The 19,064-nt window shown below is 33.3% G+C and overlaps 2 protein-coding genes across 6 annotated transcripts in view; one reads left to right on the top strand and one right to left on the bottom strand.

Moving 5' to 3' along the window:
* Positions 1-1,114: 1,114 nt before the first annotated feature.
* On the bottom strand, positions 1,115-2,379 carry LOC116420681 (putative uncharacterized protein DDB_G0271974). Its single transcript, XM_031947134.1, has 2 exons — positions 2,195-2,379; positions 1,115-1,220 (listed from the first exon to the last, which is right to left on the bottom strand). The coding sequence occupies exons 1-2, from the start codon at positions 2,370-2,372 to the stop codon at positions 1,135-1,137; spliced, it is 264 nt and encodes an 87-aa protein (XP_031802994.1). The 5' UTR covers positions 2,373-2,379; the 3' UTR covers positions 1,115-1,134.
* The window catches only part of TRPS1 (transcriptional repressor GATA binding 1), a 296,456-nt gene continuing 278,887 nt past the window's right edge, over positions 1,496-19,064 (top strand). For 3 of the 5 annotated variants that reach the window (XM_031947133.1, XM_031947131.1, XM_031947130.1), the window contains exon 1: positions 1,496-1,636. Coding sequence is in view for 1 of the 5 variants with exons in the window: in XM_031947132.1 (XP_031802992.1) it covers positions 2,371-2,380 (10 nt within the window). In the remaining 4 variants the exon portion in view is untranslated. Of the gene's footprint in view, positions 1,637-2,306; positions 2,381-19,064 lie in introns of those variants that run through there. The other 2 variants (XM_003760334.4, XM_031947132.1) reach the window with 2 other exon arrangements.

The raw sequence follows: 19,064 nt of genomic DNA, 5'->3' as shown, positions 1-19,064 counted from the left end.
GCACCAGAGGAAAAACATGTCACTTAAAGTCACCCAAGTGAGAAAAATTATGTCCAAATGCCCAATGTTTACTTATTTTTTTAACAGCTACTATAGTTTGAATATTCATTGTAATTTTTTTTTCACACTGATGAGGTTTAGAAGTGAAAAACATCACATTCAGAAACATCAGGGGAAATTGATTAGAAACAATGAGAGTTTTCAAAAATGTGAAATATATTTTTTAAAGTCTTTAAAAAGTCTATTGATGGTTCCTCATCTGTTAATAGAGGAGCCAAACAATAACTATTTAATTCTACTAATGTTACAAAGATATTCCAGTTTTATCAGCGTGATGGAATCCCTGAACTTATCCCAGAGAGGTAGCTGAGTTCTCCTTAGATCAAAATACTCCAGTAACATCCCTCTGCACTTTTCCAACTTAGGAAAAAGTTCAAGTTGTTCTGTCCCAGCTCTTGTAATAAAATGCAAGGAAAATACTAACCACCAAGGAGGTGACCTTAGACTCCTTTATCTCTGTCTCTCAAACACAGTTACACACGCATAAATTCCGTGTTGATTTAATAAAAGGATAGGAGAAGAAGAGAAAGTAAATAAAGTAAGATAAAAGACTTAACTTTCACAGAACTCCCCTCCTTTTAAATTATAGCATCAGTCTCGGGGTCCTTTCTTGGCATTAATTGTCACCCCCATCCCCCCTTTCATTGTCCTCCCTTTAAGGTAAGTACTTGATGACTTCGCTTATTTCCCATACAACTTCCAGAATGCCCCCCACCCCCTTTCCCCTAACTAGCCAAGAGATACAGATATACTGGGAGGGGGGAGGGTGCAGAGTGAAGCTGGCCAGCTTTTTAGATAGGGTTGTGTAAAATATCTCGGTAAGAAAGCCCGGGTATGTGTGTGTGTATGGGGGGGAGGGGGTGGCTTCCCTTTCGGATGTTCCACTACAGTGGAGCTCTTTCAAACTCGTAATAATTGTCTGCTCCAAAGCCGTCCTTTCCCCCTTGGCGGCTGCAGCGGATGCTGCCTTGGGCTCAGGAGGAGGAGTTGCAGGAGGCGGCAGCGGCGGCGGCGGCGGCGGCGGCGGCGGCGGCGGCGGCGGCGGGGACGGCGGTACTGTCTCTTTAAGGGAGCTCAGGCTGGGGTGGCGCTTTCCTCTGCGAAGGCTCCTTTGATATTAATAGTGTTGGTGTCTTGAAACTGACGTAATGCTCGAGGTCCTGACAAGCGATAACATTTCTGATAAAGAACTGATCTCACTGCAATCTAAAGCCTCCTCTTTTTTGGTGCTTGTTGTTGCTCCAGACCCTGGGTTTTCGCTTTTTTTTTTCTTCTTTAAAACAGAAAAGCAAAAAAAAAAACAAAACCCAAAAACCCACATCAGGCACATCCTAGATCTATTTCCTTTCTCTTTCTCTCTCTCTCTTTAAAAGAGGGGGGGGAGGGAAAAGAGAGGGGGGGAGGCAGGAAAAACCTTTTTTTCTCCCCCCCCCCCCCCCCCCCCCCCCCCCCCCCCCCCCCCCCCCCCGAATAATCCAAGATCAACTCTGCAAACAACAGAAGACGGTTCATGGCTCTAGCCACCGCTCCACCATCTTTCGGGCTGCTGAGGTTATTATTGCCGATTAATCAACAGGTAAGGAGGAGGGAAAAAAAGGCAAAGAAGGAGAAAGAGAGATCAGCAGGAGGAAAAAGAAAGGCATGGGGGTGATCAGCTTTTCTTTCTCGCTACGTAAGATAATATTGCGCACGTTGAGTGTGGCCATGCTAAAGTGTTCTCTGTGTGTGCGAAATGTGGGTGAGCTGAGAGAGGATTGGGAATTAAAAGTGACTTTCTTTGCAAAAAGGAGAGAGAGAGAGTAAAAAGCAAAGCAGAGCGGGTTCTCGGATTTCACATGCATTTTTTTTATGCGTGTGTGTTTTCTTTCTTTTTCCCCCTTTTCTTTTCTTTTCTCTACCCCCCCCCCCCCCCCGGTTTTGGTGGGTCAAAGGCATGTGAGCCCTGGAAATTGGCGACTTCAAACTGCAGTAGCCCCTGGAGTCAGGAGGGTCAAGTTCAGCTGCTGAGGAGGAGGAAAAACAAATCCCCATTTGCCAAAAAAGAAGTTTCAGGACTGGTGTCCCCCCCACCCCCTCCCTTTCCCCCCATTCTCCTCTCCCCCTCGTCTCTTTCTTTCTGATTTTAATTCCCCACCATCGGGCAAAGTAGAAGAGCAGGAGGAGGTTGCAACTGAGGAGCTGCTGCAGTCATAGCCCTGGCTGCTGCTGCTGCTGCTGCTGTTGTTACTGCTGCTGCTGCTGTTGTTACTGCTGCTGCTGCTGGAAGTTTTATGGGAATCATGACAAGCGGGGCAGAAACTAGAGACCATCATGAAGAGTAGTAAGTTGGGAGAAACTTTTTAAGGTTGGGAAGGAATATAAGAAGAGAGGGAAAGCGAATGGGGTCCGTTTCCTGGTCCTCTAAATGGCAACGAGGACCTGATTCTTGGATGGCTTTGAGAAAACTATCAGACACAGGCATAAAACTTTTTTTCCCTCTCTCTCTTTAAAGTCAAAGTTGCAGTGTCCCCATATTCTGTTGTCTCTGTCGGGAGTAGTTTCTAGAGACTTGGGCCAGTTGCTTTTGCGATTTTCATTTTGTATGACAGGGCTTTAAGAAAGGTTCGCTTCTTTAAATGAATGGGGGCTGTGAAGAAGTATCCTTTTTAGTCCGTGATGGGAAAGTGTGTTTGGGGTATTGGTGACAGTGGGGCTAATTATTAAAAACTATCACAATAGTTTGAATTTAAGTAGCCCATGATGGGCTAGGCAGGCAGTCTCTCAGCCTTCTGAAGCTGGTGTTCCCTGGGCTTTGATGTTGGTCTTGGGAAAGGAATTTTTGAAGGGCCATGGCAGACACCCCTGTGCCTCCAAATATCTCCACCATTCTAGGACTCCATGAGCAATTTGAGGATGGGACCTGGGGTGGTAGTTGTTTGAAGTTGCTTTGTGACTTGGAGAGCTTTTTTGTTTGTACCTGCCTGAGATGGTGGTGTTTGCCCGGGGAAGGCAGTAACTTTTATGGCTTCAGGACTTTAAAGCAATTTATGTTTTTTTCGGGATTGAGACCGGATCTTCGATTTAGTAAATTTTAGGTTCAGCATCACCCCCCCAACCCCCCCAACTCCCTCCACCTCCTCGTTCCCACCCTCATATTTTCAGCTTTCTGGATACTGATCGTTAGAAAGTTTTGGGCGACAAAGATTAGAGACGAAGTAAAATTAAATTTGAAAACGATTATTTTTTTGTCTCTACTATTCTACAGTTTGATGCTGCTTTTGAAAAAAAAAATGGCAGTAAACTTTAAAATGAGGAAATGTGAAGTGTAAAGTCAGAAAGAGTTAAGTTATGCAGAAGTTAAATTGATTTGTTAAACTTTTCTAAATTTACCTGAAAGAGAGAAGAAGAGGTCAGAGAGTTAGAAAAAGTACAAAGGGGTAATCCAGATAGGGCCTGCCTGGGACAGAAATCATCCAGAAATGATAACTATAGTCCTGTACTTCACTTACCTTGACTAATAAATAAGAAAGCAAAACTCTTCTAACTAGTCCATCAGAAATCTCTAGCGATGAAATGAAAAACCTATGGATTTTGATGGCATCAAATTGCTTTCCTGTTGGTTTTAGGAAAACTTGATCATTTGGAAAAGACTACCAGAGTTAGAAATGCAAGGAGGCAAAGGAAAGTAATGGTGAAAGCCAGTATTTGACGTGGACGAAATGAGAATGAAAGTTTCTGAACTGCATACACTGTTTTTGAACTTCTTACATGATGTGCATTCAACTAGAAATCTGTCTCAGATATTCCACCACATTAATGTATAAAAGCAAACAAACTCCAAAACGGTGAGAATTTTTTTTTTTTTTTTAGTAGTATGCCAGGGCTGTGAATAAATACAGGGCTTGTATGAGAAAATGAAGTATTTCCTGTAAGTTGTCATGCTGACAACACTGTCTGGAAATAATACTAGCATTTTAAAGATTTTATTTTTTACTTTTATGTGAAAGCTTGTTAATGACTTGGTTTATTATCCAAGTCAAACCCATTCTCTTTTGAGCTCTTCTCTTCTCTTCTTTTCTCTTCTCTTCTCTCTCTTTTCCTCTGCTCTTTTCTTCCCTCTGTCTGTCTTTCTGTGTCTCTGTCTCTCCAATTTCTTCCACTGAAAAATCTGTGGAGTTAATAACTCACAGAGCCATCAGATTGCTGAAGTTATAAGATTGTTAGTATTAACATACAACCCAAAACTAGGAGGAAAAATACATGTTCACATTATCAAGATTGTGACTTATATCTCTAAATAACATGTATTCTGAAATGTCTCATATCTAAATATTACAGCTTCTATGATATATATAGATGTTCATGAACATGTAAATATAGCATATTTATGTGTAAATCATAAATATGGTTGAACTCAATCAAGACTAATGGGTATAGACAGCACAGTAAGTTTCTCTTCTCTCCCACCCCAAATTTATATTTTGTAGTAATTTCTTTAGTTATTCGACTTTGATGTTTGTATTCTTAAAGTTTTGTTTACCACCTAAAATATTATTTTAAAATATAATCTTAAAACAAGTGTCATATGTAGTTGTGAGGATTTAAATTCTTTTAGAACTAAAAATGTCTGAAATAATTTGGATTGAATGAAGCCTTTATTTATTTATTTATTTATTTTTATGAATTTAAGATTTTCCAATATACTTGCACAAAAGACAACAGGTCAAATACAGATGAGTCTGAATCTTTACTGAATAATATAAGTTCTTGCTTATTTCCAGTCTTTAGCCTCGATATAATTTGTGTGGTACGTAACTAATAAATTTTTGAGTACATCAATATGTCCATATTATATAAATTTACTTTTGTAATCCTCAGGAGAAGGGAGTGAATGCATCTGTAGCAAAAGATGCTTTTTAAAATCATAGTGTTACAATTCTATTTCTTTTTTTTTTTATATCATGCAAAGAGGTAATTCAAAATTTGCAGTTAATGATCTGCAGATTTATATTAAGCCACCTCAAACATGTATTGTTTTAGTTAAACTCTTGTCTTACCATCTTTATTCAAGTAAATAGACACAGCTGAAAGGTTAGGTGGTAATTTTTTTTTTTAAGTAATAGAGACATGTTATAGGAACTCTCTTAATACCTATTTTGAAATTGGTATGAAATTAATGACAAATTTTAAATATCAGGTTTTAGAAGTAATCATTTTGATTTAAAACAATTCACTTTTTGTTAGTTGTACTCATGATGAAACTACAATAAGGCTTTTGAGTATAACAATAACAGAAAAACTTTATGAAAGTTATGAGCAGGTTGCTGAAGTATAGGCTTAAAGGAAAGAGGAAAAAGCTTGGATAAATGATAAACTTGAAATGTAATCAGTGGCTCACAAATGAAATATACTCTGATTAAGATATTCTTCTAGTGTGTAAAATGAAGCCATTCATTGACAGACTGACAGCTTTCCAGTTGCTATTTGCCTTTGCTTAATTTAGTTTTCGTAGGACAACTAGTGTGGTAGTCTGGATCTTTTTTGGCAGGCATAGGAAACTATAAACTCAGAAATTTCTGTCCCAACTATTATACCTCGCAAGTCAAAATCAGGTTGATAAAAGCAAGCAAGTATTCACAGAAATTTTTATAGGTTTTTCTTCTGTTGTTAAAACTTCATTTAGATGTCAAACAAGATTTACCTTCCCCTCTTCCCTTTCAGCTGTATTCAAAATTATTAATGATATTGATGATGAATTCTAAATTTTATTTCCTTTTTATTCTCCTTGTAAATAATGGTCTGTTGATCTTTGGAGAAATTAGTTACAGCATATTTAGACCTTGTGTTACTATTTTTATACACACATATGATAAGTAAAATAGTTGTCCTTTGCAATGAACTTAAAGAAAGAGATTAATTCTTTTTTTTAATAGTATCATTATAATGATTTCTGGAATGCTAATATTCCCCATAGGATGTTATAATAGATTTACATTAGCTTTGACAATTAGGAATAGAAATTTTTTCTCACTAAGCACACCTACAATTTAGATACATATAAAACTGAAAAACCCTAGAAATTTGTAACTCAAAAAGGGCCAAAGTTAGCATTACCATCCTCATGCTCAAAAACTTTAAACTAACTTGCAGCTATTAAATGTTCAATATTTCAATGGGGGGAAAACTTTTTTAAAATTTCGCATTGTAAAAAGACGCATATAAGTCAAATCCATAAACCATTTCTTTATTTGCTTGAAATGTAAATATGGCATTGTTGGAAATATGTTCATATTATTGCTTTAGTAACACTAATATGCTCATCCATTGAACTGTCATCCAGCTGAGTGTGAGATTATAGGTGAAATAAGTTCTTGGTCTTCTAAATTGTATCACTAAAAGCTTGAAGTAGTATAAATTAGGCAGTGTTATTTGTGCTAATGGTAGATGAAGAACTGATTTTATAAAAGTTTCTAGAGAAAGAGAATTCATATGAATTAACAAGAGTTAGGTTAAAAGAATCGGCGAGATACCTGCAAATCGTTCTACAGTGAATATTTTTATTTCTGTCCAGCTTTCATTTTCTAAAGTAGAGCCTCAAATATCATACTCATTTTAACTTATCTATGAATTGGATAAGTTTTGAAAGCATTATTAGATTTTATTTTGTGCTGCAGAAGTTGTCATTGATATATAAACGATCTTTTACTTAAAAAAAAAATCAACAAATTAAGATAATTTTTTCCTAAATGCTTTTAATAAAAACTTTCAATTTTTAAAATGTTTCTAACTCTTTAAAAACCTGCAGTAAATACTTTACAAGTGGCTAGACACCTTCCCTGGTGGTTTAGTTTATACAAGCAGGAAACTTTCTCTCCTACTCTTTCTTTCTCTCTTTCTTGTTTTCTTTAAACCAACTGACGTAATGCCAAACTTTGCTTTAAAAGAACAGACAGAAGTAATTGGTAGCTTTTAACTTTTAATAATGTTCTGGATTGGTTTTAGTGGCCAAAATACCATTTTTTTTTTAATTCAAGTAAAAACGGGCTTGTGGCCTGAGGAAGAAAGGCTCTGTTGATGCAGTTATTTTTATTCTTGTTTTTCAATCTGTTATTAAAAATCTTTCCTGCTGAGCTCTGCTGGATTTCTCCAATTGCTCTTTGTGATGGCTGGTGCATTTCAGGTTACAGTAACTTAACAGTTTGGGGATTTGGTTTTTTGGTGACTATTAGAGCTTCATTCTCATCTTTTCATTTGGAGAAACCATTTGTTTTATTTTATTCAAGATAAATAAATTAATGTTAACCGTATTGACAACTTAGTGAGTATATTTCTGTACAGGAATGTTCCACCTGTTAGTGAGTCTGTGATATTAATGATTTTTAAGTGCAGAAGAAGGAAAGCATGCGGCATTTCTTATGACATATTTAAAAAAAGAAAGCATTAACAAACAAGAGAGTAGCATTTTTACTAGTAGTGCTTTCCCACTTGTTTTTACATCATAGATGATGTATTTGTATTTAGTTATTTCCTAGGCTTTTAAAAACCCTCATTTTATTTATTGCTTTTTCATCTCCTATTGGTCTTCCTCAACCAAGTAGAACTTTTCTCCAGTTAAGTATGAGTATGACAAGAAACACCTAGGTGATGTTAATTGACGTCAAGACAACTTCATAAATTGGCAAGATGAAAGGACTTTCAAAGGCCAAATCAACTTGGGCCAGTTTTTCCTTTAAATGGAGATACTCCACCCTTGAACAGAGGTGCCCCACCCCATGTGATGGATAAAAAAAAAAAAATTAGTAGCAAAATTTTTCATGTTAGCCCATTTTGGGATTTAAACCCTTATACAAATTTGTACCGTGTCTAATTTTAACCCCAAATTTAATTTTATAAAGTTCTTTTTGGTTTGTTTCCATAAGTACATTTGAGACATCCTATAATCTGAAAATTAGCTGTTATGCAGAATTAAAGAAAAATGTAAAAGATATTTTAACAATAATAGTAGTTGGTATTATTGTTAAAGGAACTTAATATGCACAAAATGACTTATTGTGTGCAGAAAAGCCTTCAGACTCTGAATTTATATATTATGTGGTTCTTATCTTTTTCTTTTCATATCCACCACAAACTTTAAAAATTGTAAAATCTGGAAAGCTGAATATTTGATAACCACAGCTTTACCAAGAAAGTCATGGGGAGGGGGTGCCAACTTAAGTTCTTCAGCTTTTTATAGTTTACACCAGTAGTGCAATGTACTAATGGTTTGTTTTAGTTAGGTAGGAATTATTTATTTATTTATTTTGCTTTGAGTTTCCAAACATCAGTTTTAAGCACTGTTTGCCCAACATTTCTTTTAATTTAATGAATGTTGGTTTGTTATTTTGAAAAATCAGATCAAAAACTAATAATGACTTGGGGGAAGGGGCAGGAGAAAATTGTAGATTTAATACTAGCTATTTGTTTACTGAAATGGTATGTGAATGTCTATGTGTGTGTGTGCCTATGTGTTTGTGGGGATGTGAAACTTTCAGAAAATGACACAAAAATTCATCAATTGTATGCAAAAGAACCTCTCCCCTTAAGATTTAATTTAACAATATGCTTCAGTTTTGCCTGAAACCATTCCGAATCTCTACTACTCCAAGAATCTACCAGTATCTCAGTTCCTGAGAGATTAAGGAAAACAGTTTCTATTATGTAATGAACAGCAGTATTGTTTGAACAAAGGTAACATATTTTGATTTGTGTACTTCTTTTTTTTTTTTTTTTTTTTTTTTTTTGGCAGTTGGCAGTACCATACTTCTAAAGTAAGGGGTGATCTAACAGTGTAAACATATGAATATGTCTGAAATGATCATGATATTTGAAAGATTTTTAAGTCATTTGTGACATATATGCATATTTATATAATTATATATTTGTATATCTTGTATATTATATATAATACATCTATATTCTCTAGATAATATAGATGCAGTATGAGGTAAACCAGCCTTAAAAATACTTTACCTTAAGTATTTGCAGTATTCAAATGTGAATGCTTTTAAGTATGTTTATGACCTATTTTATAAAGTTTACAGCCTTGGTGTGCATATAGCATATAAAGTAGAGGATTCATCATTTAGATAATGATACTTAATTTAATCTCTGAATGTACTGAAATGACAAAAATCTCCATTATGTCAGGGTCCCATTAATGTCTCTTCTTAAAAAACCAAGCTTTTGTTGAAGAAAGCAATTAATTGGCCACTGAGGCTGCATTTATAATATATATATATATATGTGTGTGTGTATGTATATATATATATATATATACATACATACACACACATATATGTATGTAGATAGAGAGATAGTACAGTACATCTCCTTTGTGGCTTTTAAATGTTATGATTTACAATTCTCTCATCCAAAAGTGTTATATAGATATAATATGAAACCTATAAAGGTGACTCTTCTCTAACCCAAGTAGTTTTCCCTAAGGTGATGAATTCTCTGCGTCACCAAAATGTGATCTTATTTGCTAAGCTTGTAATACTGGTTTTGAGACTTGCTGTATGTCATATTTCATAAAGCAGCATAATACACCAACTAGGTATCTAGGTAATTGATATGATAGGAATAGTCTATGGAAAATACTTCCAATGTTTTAATAAAAGTTAACTTTCAGTTTATAAGTTCAATCACTAAGATTTTTTGAAAATTAAAAGCTAAAAATATTTCATTTAACGTTTTGAAGATAAAAATGGGCAATTGATTATAAATGTATCAAAAATACTTCTGATTTTTCTTTGACTTTTTGAATTCAATAAATGCCTTTCATCTGTAAACTTTAATGTATAATTAAGGCAATTTATTGGAAGATAAGAAATTTGGTATTATAGAAAACATTGGACACATTTCTACCATTTGAGATAAATTTGCTGAACTTCATAAGCAATCATTGTTATTACTTTGAGCATTATAACACTTAAGCATGCATCCATATATAACAGCCATAAACCACATGCATTGTATGTTTAAGTTTCTGTCTTTATTTTGCCTATCTGAGGCGACATGAAGGGTTTCTAAAAGTCCAGCAAAGCGCGCGCGCGCATACACACACACATGCACACACATATAAAATTTGGCCATTAAGGCCATAATTTCCCAAACCAACAAGTCTAAAAAATATAAACTATGATGACATTATACAGTGAGGATCTCTCATTTTGTTCAAGTAATTTTTAGTATACTCTTGGAGCAATATGCCTTACATTTAAAATTGAGCCACATCTAGAGAAAATGTACATAATTAAGACAGTAATATAAAATAGTCTTAACATACTATATATATGATAAAGTTCAAGTGCAGAAAAATGAGGTATTTACTAGTTTTTGCATTATTCAGTCTTCTAAACTGTGTATTTTATTTGCACATCATGATTTTAAATATTTGTACTCATCTCACTGTGAAAAGTAAAGGTATGATACCTAAACATTTACAAAGTGCTTATCTCACTAGGTGTAAAAGTATTCACATACTTACACAGATATTTTTACATTATAAACACTGCACAGAATCTTGTATCACACACTGACAAGTATATATTCCATACAATGACAACTTAATTCATCAGAATTGTTAATTATAGCTTATTATGTGTTAGGATTTTGGTTCTAAACAAATAAATGTGAACAAAATTGCAGAACAGATTAACAAACAACTACTTGCAATTCCTTTGAAATACCCAAGTAGACACATCAGTAATAACTCTTAGCACGTCAGAGGGAAATATAGTTGTTAATTTTCTATCCATGCTATTTGAGGTCTTCTGAGCAATTTCATTTCCAAGGGGAAAAAAAGGAAAACTGAAGAGATTTTTATGTTTACCTCTATTTTATATTTAAATGTAACATTTATTTTTTTAAAAAATATCAATCAATTTTTTACTTATAAAACTATCAGTTAACCAATGGAAGCTAAAAAAAAATGACCATTTACATTTAGGGGGCAATATTGAGAACAGATTGATGATATTAATTTTTGCATTATTTTGGTTCTTGACGTTCATAGACCATCAATTTTTGTTGGATATGCAGTTAAAATATTTTTGGCCAAATCTTATTCACAATTTAGTCTTATCAAAATATGTTTAAAGTAAGGTGCAAAGCTCTTATGTTATTTAGTGAAAAAGATATTTTGTATGGATTTTCAAATAAGTTTACAATTCATTTTGGAAATTTAGATACATTTGGGAAAGTATTCATCACAGTGTTGGGGAAAAGTATCTATTATTTGGTAGTAAATTCTTCAGAATAAATTCATGACATGTTTTGCGTATATATAATGATGTTATGAATTCTTGCAAGAAAGTCATATATTACTATCTAAACTATATGAAAGATACTTAACATTCTTTTATGGTTTCTTCGGCTTTTAATTAACATTGTATTTCTTAAGTGACTTCAGTTTAGGAAACTTATTTAAAGTGCTTGATTTTTAAAAATTTAGTGATATTAAAATAAATTTTGGAGAGGAAAGAGTTAAAGCACTTGACTTTTAGTCACTAATGGAAACATGTTGGAAAGTGTGTCCATAAACATTTATGTATAACTGTGGATACATATACCGTCACATGATTTCAAGGATTCATTGTGTCTTTGTATGTCTTTGAATTAGTTCTTCATTTGTGAATGTAAACGTGAAGTCTTTGTGTATATATACACACTTGCACATTTGTCTAGTTTATGTTAAGTATTTTAATGAAGCTCTGCATTTAAGAGTCACATGTAAGAAGTTGAAAGATGGGAGTAAAAGTAGGCTTAAGCCTGGTAGTTTTCTTCTTTTTGATTTTTCCCACTTTGAATTCTCTTTCAAAAAGATATACATCTGAACAGAAGGGGGACTAGGATACTGTAAAATCCATTATAATATAAAGATTGTTGCAGCATATGGCTGCATTTATTTATATATTTTTGAGACAGAAAAACTATAACTTTCTTTGTCACATGAAAACTTACCGGAATAAAATGCTCAGCAGAATCCCTCACGCTACTTAGCTCCAGCTTTGTGTAACATTGTATGGTGAAGCCAGCATATAATTTTACAAATAGGTATATTCCATTAAGCATAAATGAAGAGAACTAGTTTTAATTTCAAGGTGGAATAAAGCTAGAATTTTTCTCTGGAAAATTCTCTACCCTATAGAAGAAAGTGTGATGCTCAAGCAGAGGTCTGGGACAGAATAATTCCATTTATTATGGGATACTAGAATAAAGCTACACTGAGACCTAACGTGGTTCCTGTGGATTATTCTACAATGTTTATTACCGTTTTCCTGTGTTTTCCCTAGTTAGCATATAATCCTTCAATGTCTGGAGCATTACAAACTTCAAGAATGTCCTCACTGAGAACAAAAACTTGCCAGCTGCTAGATTTCTTTACCTTTCTTTCTAATATTTACATTTTTTAGAAGGTGGATGGTATAAGAAGGAGAAGGAAGACACATATTGGAAAATAATAATGTACTCTTTATTGTTTGCTGTCAAGGAGACTACTGTCATTCCATTTCTGTGAAGAAACTCATAATGTGTTGAGTAGAATTAAATAAAATCGTGGTGTAATTTTGAGAAAATTTTAAGAACTGGCTATGACATATTCTTGGCAAAAAGTTAATTTTCAGTTACTGTGTGTTTCCATTAAACTGACTTCTGATTTTATGAGATGAATTTGAACACCGGTGGTATTTAAAATGTTTGGTGTTATCTTGTTTCCGTTCGGAGATTCAAAGATTCTTATAATTCATGACAATGTTGTGTGTGGATCAGAAAGAAACAGTAACAAAGACAATGTTACCGCTCAAATAGAGGGTATTATATATAGTCTCTTGAGTTTTCAATTATTGTTTTCTTATATTAAAGGCAAATAGAAGTTTCCTTAGTAACACTGATTTCATATTTGTAATTTGTAGTTTATATTTGTAGTTTGATCCTCTTGCTGAAAAAACTCTTGTGAGCCTAATGTACATCAAGTTTTAAAGAAGAGCATAAACTTGTATGTTGGCCATCTACTGAAGGAGCAATTTAGTAGGGTTCTAGAACTGATTTCAGCTTTCTCACAATCTATGGTCCTTTGGTTTATGAGGTAGGTGACAAAAAAATGCATAAAATAAACATAAGTGGAATAACTTAGTAACAAAGTAATTGTGTAGTAAATGTTTAGGAAAACAGTGACTTTTTTCAAGGGATACAGGGAATGGAAAGAGCTGAGATGTGGGTCCAAAGAATAATATGTGCTCTATCATCATATAAGATTTAATGGTTAAATGCTTAAAAATGTTCTTGGCAATGAAAAATCCCCAAGTCTATCCCCAAAGTGTTAACTAACATCTGTATCATGAAGATTGTTTGATTATGTCCCTAACAAAATTACAGATTTTTATTATTCCCCATTTCAGTATTGAAAATTCCTCATTAGCAACTCCATTATTGGTTTGTTTTCATGTTATTATTATCCATGAAATACATTTATTCAAGCTTAAAGAGATATGGAGAAGGCAGTTAGGGTTCAGAGCTCCTTTATAGTTCCTACATTCTGCAGTATTTTCCATTTTGTTTTGTTTCCATAAAAGCCAAAATGATGGTCTACTTATTCTATATAAATCAGTGATTTATTTCACTTTGCATGTTTTCAGAAACCACTCTTTTAGCATCAGAAAATGGGATCAGTAAGTTCAACTTAATTGTCTCACATTGTATGCTATTACACATTTTTCCTATTTGAAACATTTGTTTTGTCCTAAAGAGAAATTAAGGACTATATGTGGGAAAAAATAACTTCCTTTTTTTATAATATTTTCATACTTTTTGTTCACTAAAAATATTATCCCAAAAGAATATGCTTATAATTTAATTACATATAATTTTGAAATCATTGAGTTCAATGAGTGGCTTGCTCTTTCGGTTCTCACTTTAAGCTAACATGGATTGTACTTAAAAATCTGATTGAGAAATATAAATTTATAGCAAAATTCTGCACAATCAATATGATCGCAGAAACTCGTAGCATACATTACAATTATGCAAGACTTATACTGAGATAGTGAGATTTTAACTAGGATAATTGGGATTAATTTTGTCAAAATATTTGTGATTGAGTTTTATGCCATTTCTTTTGCTTACCACATACCTCTGAGTTATTAATGTAGTCTTCTATCTCTGCCAAGGACCTCATTTAAGGGACCCTGTTCAGAACTGACATTATTTTAAAAATTAATATGATGCTGCTAGTCATAATTAGAGATTCAAATACAATAAAGAAATAACACCCATATGTTCATTCTGAAAGGCCATTAAGAACATTTATGCTTGAGAATAAATGTAGCAAATGCTAAAGATATGGCCAGTAATATAGGTGGAAGGGTGCAATTGATCCTTTAAGTTTAGTCAAATTCCATGCTTTGTTTTTTTTTTTTTATTTTCTCCATAATATGAATTAGATGTATGTAACTTTGTGTTCATTTTATTTATATGGCACCTAATAAAATGATAGCAATGTGACCTAGAATGAGATACTTAACCAGTTAACCTCAGGTTCCTCACCTGTAAAATATTAAGTATTTGAGTTAAAACACACACACACACACACACACACACACACACACACACACACACACACTGCTGTTATGAAGATAGAATGAGATAATATATATGAAGATTCTGTAAACTTTATAATATTCCATACAAATTGCTACATGATGCATAGTGACAGGTTGCTTTAATCAAAGATAATTCACCCTGCTTGAATTTTGTTTTTGTTATATAAAATTTGTGCAGTAGAAGTTTGAGAGCATTATTCTTTAAAATCAAAATTATCACTCTTTTTGAAAAAATTACAGTCCACAAAAATCCATCAATCTGCAACATCAAGGCAAACTAGAATAGTTTTTCCATTTCTATACCAAGACTTCAACTTTTGATTAGAAATATAATATTTAATTAATCAATGTACCTTTTTGTCCAAATATGCTTAGGGAAAAAATTCACATTTCAAAGAATAAATTTCTTTATTGCTTTTAAAAGTTTCTTCATAAATCTATGAGTTCAGTAGGGCAAGTATTATTTTCTTTTACAGATGAAGACACTGTGGTCCAACAATTTTAAATAATTTTGCCAACATTATAGAGATAGTGTCAGATTTAGGGTTAAGACCAGTTCTTCAGAGCCCAATTTTTGTTTTGTTTCTGTCAGTCATGTTATGCAGGATATTGTGTAGATAAAATGACATAATACATATGAAGACTTTTGAAAACTTTGAAATATTGTATACATAGCCCTTCATGATTCATGGTCGCAGGTTACTTCATTTCTAAGTCACCAGATAGTCATCTTGACTTATTTGGAGACAACAGTGTTTCATTTGAGTAAATATCTCTGTCCAAATTACTTATTTCATTTAGTTTAAAAAAAAAAAAAAAAACACCAATCTTAATAGTTTGACTATTTCCTTCTTTTTTAATGTGGCATAGGAGAATCAGAATTTCATAGTTAGTTGGAACCATTCAATTCAACCAGTATTTGAATCAAAAATTGCCTTTACTACATCCATGACAAATGGTTATCTAGATTTTGCTTAAAGATCTTTATTGGAAGTTCATTCCACTTTTGCAAAATTTTTATTGTTAGTAAGTAGCATTTTCCTATATCAAAATTAAATTTTCTTTTTATAGCTTTTGCATTTCTCCTTGTTCTACACTTTGGGGTCAAGCAAGACAATTTTAAATCATCTTCCATGCAAAAACCCTTCATATACTTGAAGACAAGACATACCCCTCCTCAAGGTTTTTATTTCTCCAACCTATCAAGTCCTTAAAATGTGACACCTAGAAATGAACACATTAATCCAGATATAGTCTCACAAGAGCAATGTAAAGGGGAACTGTCACCTCCTCGGTGCTGAGCTTTTCTTAATTTAGCCTAAAATCACAATAGAAACAGCAAGATAGCACATCAAAGGAGAGCTAAACCTGGAGTCGAGAAGACTCATCTTCCTGACCTCTAACTCATCTGTCCTGAAACATTTATTAGCTATGTCACCCTAGGCAAGTCACTTAACCCTATTTGCCTTAGTTATCATTGGTGAAATGAACTGGAGAAGAAAATGTGAAGCACTCCAGTATCTTTGCTGAGAAATTCCTGAATGAAGTCACAAAGAGTCAGATGTGACATCACATTAACTTTCATAGCTGTTATATAATAAAAAAAATTATATTAAGCTTATCTTTCATAATCCCTCCCTCCAAAAGAGCAATTCTTTATTTTATAAATCTATGTATGTGGAGAATACAGAGAAAGAGAAAAGTTGTCACTAACCTCAGATTGAATGCGAAGGCTAGCTCTCTCGTATTTATGGATGTTTGTTTGTTTTTTTCCTTATTTGTTGTTCTATCATCTATCTTATCTATCCATTTGTTATCTGTATACTTATCTATCTATTTTATGAACAGCTTTTTTATTTATATCTTTGTCCACCTAAGTAGGTCTAAATTCACATTTGCCATCTCTATCTCTCTGCCTATATTTCTCCCCATCTCTCTCTCTCCATATATATTTTTCTAGTATATTATTCAGAATTCCAATTAGTTCAAAATATGACTTTGAACCCAGTGTTTCATTAATTTGGGGTCACTTCTGTTGGGAAATAGTATCTGCTTTATAAACACACAGCTATAAAGTTAGTGGAATTATTCCCTCTCTCGGTGGCAAAATATTAGGTAGCTCAACATTGATCTTGTTTGGGATTGTTTCTCTGCAGTGACAATTGACAAGTTTCATCTATGTTTTTAGTTTTGAAGATTTGTCAGAGAATTCTATCTCCCATTTGAAATTTTGTGTTTTTACTTTCTTTTTGTCTCTGTTGATCTTCACTTTAAAAAAAAACTGAAAAAATTATAATCCAGAGTATGATATATGAAACTGAATCTTACTTATTGAAGACTTATTTTCATATTCAGTATGGTTCATCTAGAAATGGGGTAGGAGAGTTAACTCATATTATGAATGGTAGTGAAGGAAAATAAAAAGGAAGGCAGCAATAATTTTTAGAATCTGCTTTCTGTTACAAAAAGATAGCTCATACTTTTATAGAACTTTACTTTTTTACCAAATACTTTCTTTATATCCTAACTATGAGAGAAAATCCACATTTTATTGCTGAGGAATTTAAGAATGAGAGAGATTAAGTGATTCATTGTTAGAATTGTCATTTGAATTCAGGGCTTCTGATTCTGAATCCAGTTTTTCTCCTCCTCCTCTTCCTCTTCCTTCTTCTCTTCTTTCTACTTCTCTTTGTTTTCTTCCTTCTCCTGTTCCTTTTTCTTTACTGTCTAGAAAAAAATTTCAAAGGACTTCTAAAGAAATGTTATTATTCTAGAGGGGAAAATGACTTGATTGAAGTTATACAGAGTACACAGATGCAGATGATTGTGGTGTTCTGACTACCAACTCACAATTCCATATTACTTCTCTATAGTTGGGGGGGGGGGGGGAGAGAAGTGTTAAATCCTGTAATGTTATTAGAATTGGAAATGGAATAAAATCTTGGCTCAAATGGATTGAGATTTGGGAGAAACTGTATAGGCTTTCAAGTACTACCACTTCATTTTAAAGATGAAGAAACTGAGGAACGGGGAAGTAAATTGACTTCCTCTGAGTTACAGAGTAAATACCTGAGGCAGTATTTGAACTGCAGTTTGTCCCTCATTCTAAGTTGCCCTGTTCACTAAGCTACACCACTTTTCTACATTGCTTGAGCTATTTTCTTCTTTTCTTTCAACAATTCAATAATTTTTCCATTTTGGGAATGTTAAAAAAAAAAAAGCATCAGTTTAAAGGAATTATAGCATATGTCTTCTTTGCAGAAATCAGATTTTCTTTTATTTGTTGCAGCAATCCATGGTCTCCCTGCATGCTGAAAAATGAAAAAAAAATCTCTGAGTTTGATGCTGAGAAATCACTCATTTAACTTGTAAAAAAAAAAGATAAAAATTATCTTCCACATTTTACATATATTTCTTAATGTTTTTATGAGTAAATTTAAATAATAAAATGGATCTCATCCACAAAAAATAGCTTAAAAAAAATCTACATTCTGACGCAAGTGAGAATAATTTTCCGGCTTGGGATGAAATTACGAATAAGGACTTTAATATATGTTCGATGTATTTACTTTTTATTTCAGAGTTTCCTCTGGTTCTCTTTTCCTTACCATCCACACACTCTACAAAATGGATATTATTTATTTATCTTAATAACACATTTTCCATAAATAATTTTATTTTGGTTTTTCAACATTAGTAAGAAAATCCCAAGCTTTATAAAGTTCCTTCAATGAAAAACTAATATTGTTTTTTTTTTTTGTTGTTTGTTTTTTTTAACAGCTGTTCCCCCATCCCCTTTCTCCTCCTTCTTAGAGAAGAAAAGGCAAAAATTTGAATGGAGAACTTGTATTTTGCATTCAAATGTTAATGTAATTTCACAGGGTTAAAAAAAATAACTGAATTACAGGTACATATTAAGTTCCAATGCCTTTCTAAAAACATCCCAAAAAATGATAGTCTGAGGTGAGAAAGCCCTGGATATTCTGGGTCTTTCCAAGGATGATGTGTAGTTCTTGTTTGGGCTGAACTTGAAACAGTCCTCATCTCAGACCCTTGAAAACCACATAGAAGTGCCCATTAGTCTCTTGGATAGGTTTTGTTGTATCACCTCTTTTTCTTCTGTATTGATTTGGATTTGACAAATCTCTTTTAACAAATTTCTACCGCCCCCAACCTGAAGAAAAAGCTTTTATCCACTAACTGGGATAATGATTTTTTCACCCTAAAATAACACAACTGGAATGTTTGGGATGATTTTGTATTATTTGAAATAAAAAGAGGCAAATATAAATTTAACATCAGGGAAAACAATGACTTTTTAATAATCTTTTGGTATTCTTATCAGATTGTGTTGGGGGTAAGTGGGAGGGAACATTTCCATTATTC

The sequence above is a fragment of the Sarcophilus harrisii genome, chromosome 1, assembly GCF_902635505.1.
Source record: "Sarcophilus harrisii chromosome 1, mSarHar1.11, whole genome shotgun sequence".
NCBI classification, from domain to species: Eukaryota; Metazoa; Chordata; class Mammalia; order Dasyuromorphia; family Dasyuridae; genus Sarcophilus; species Sarcophilus harrisii.
This window is presented reverse-complemented; position numbering and strand designations above follow the sequence as displayed.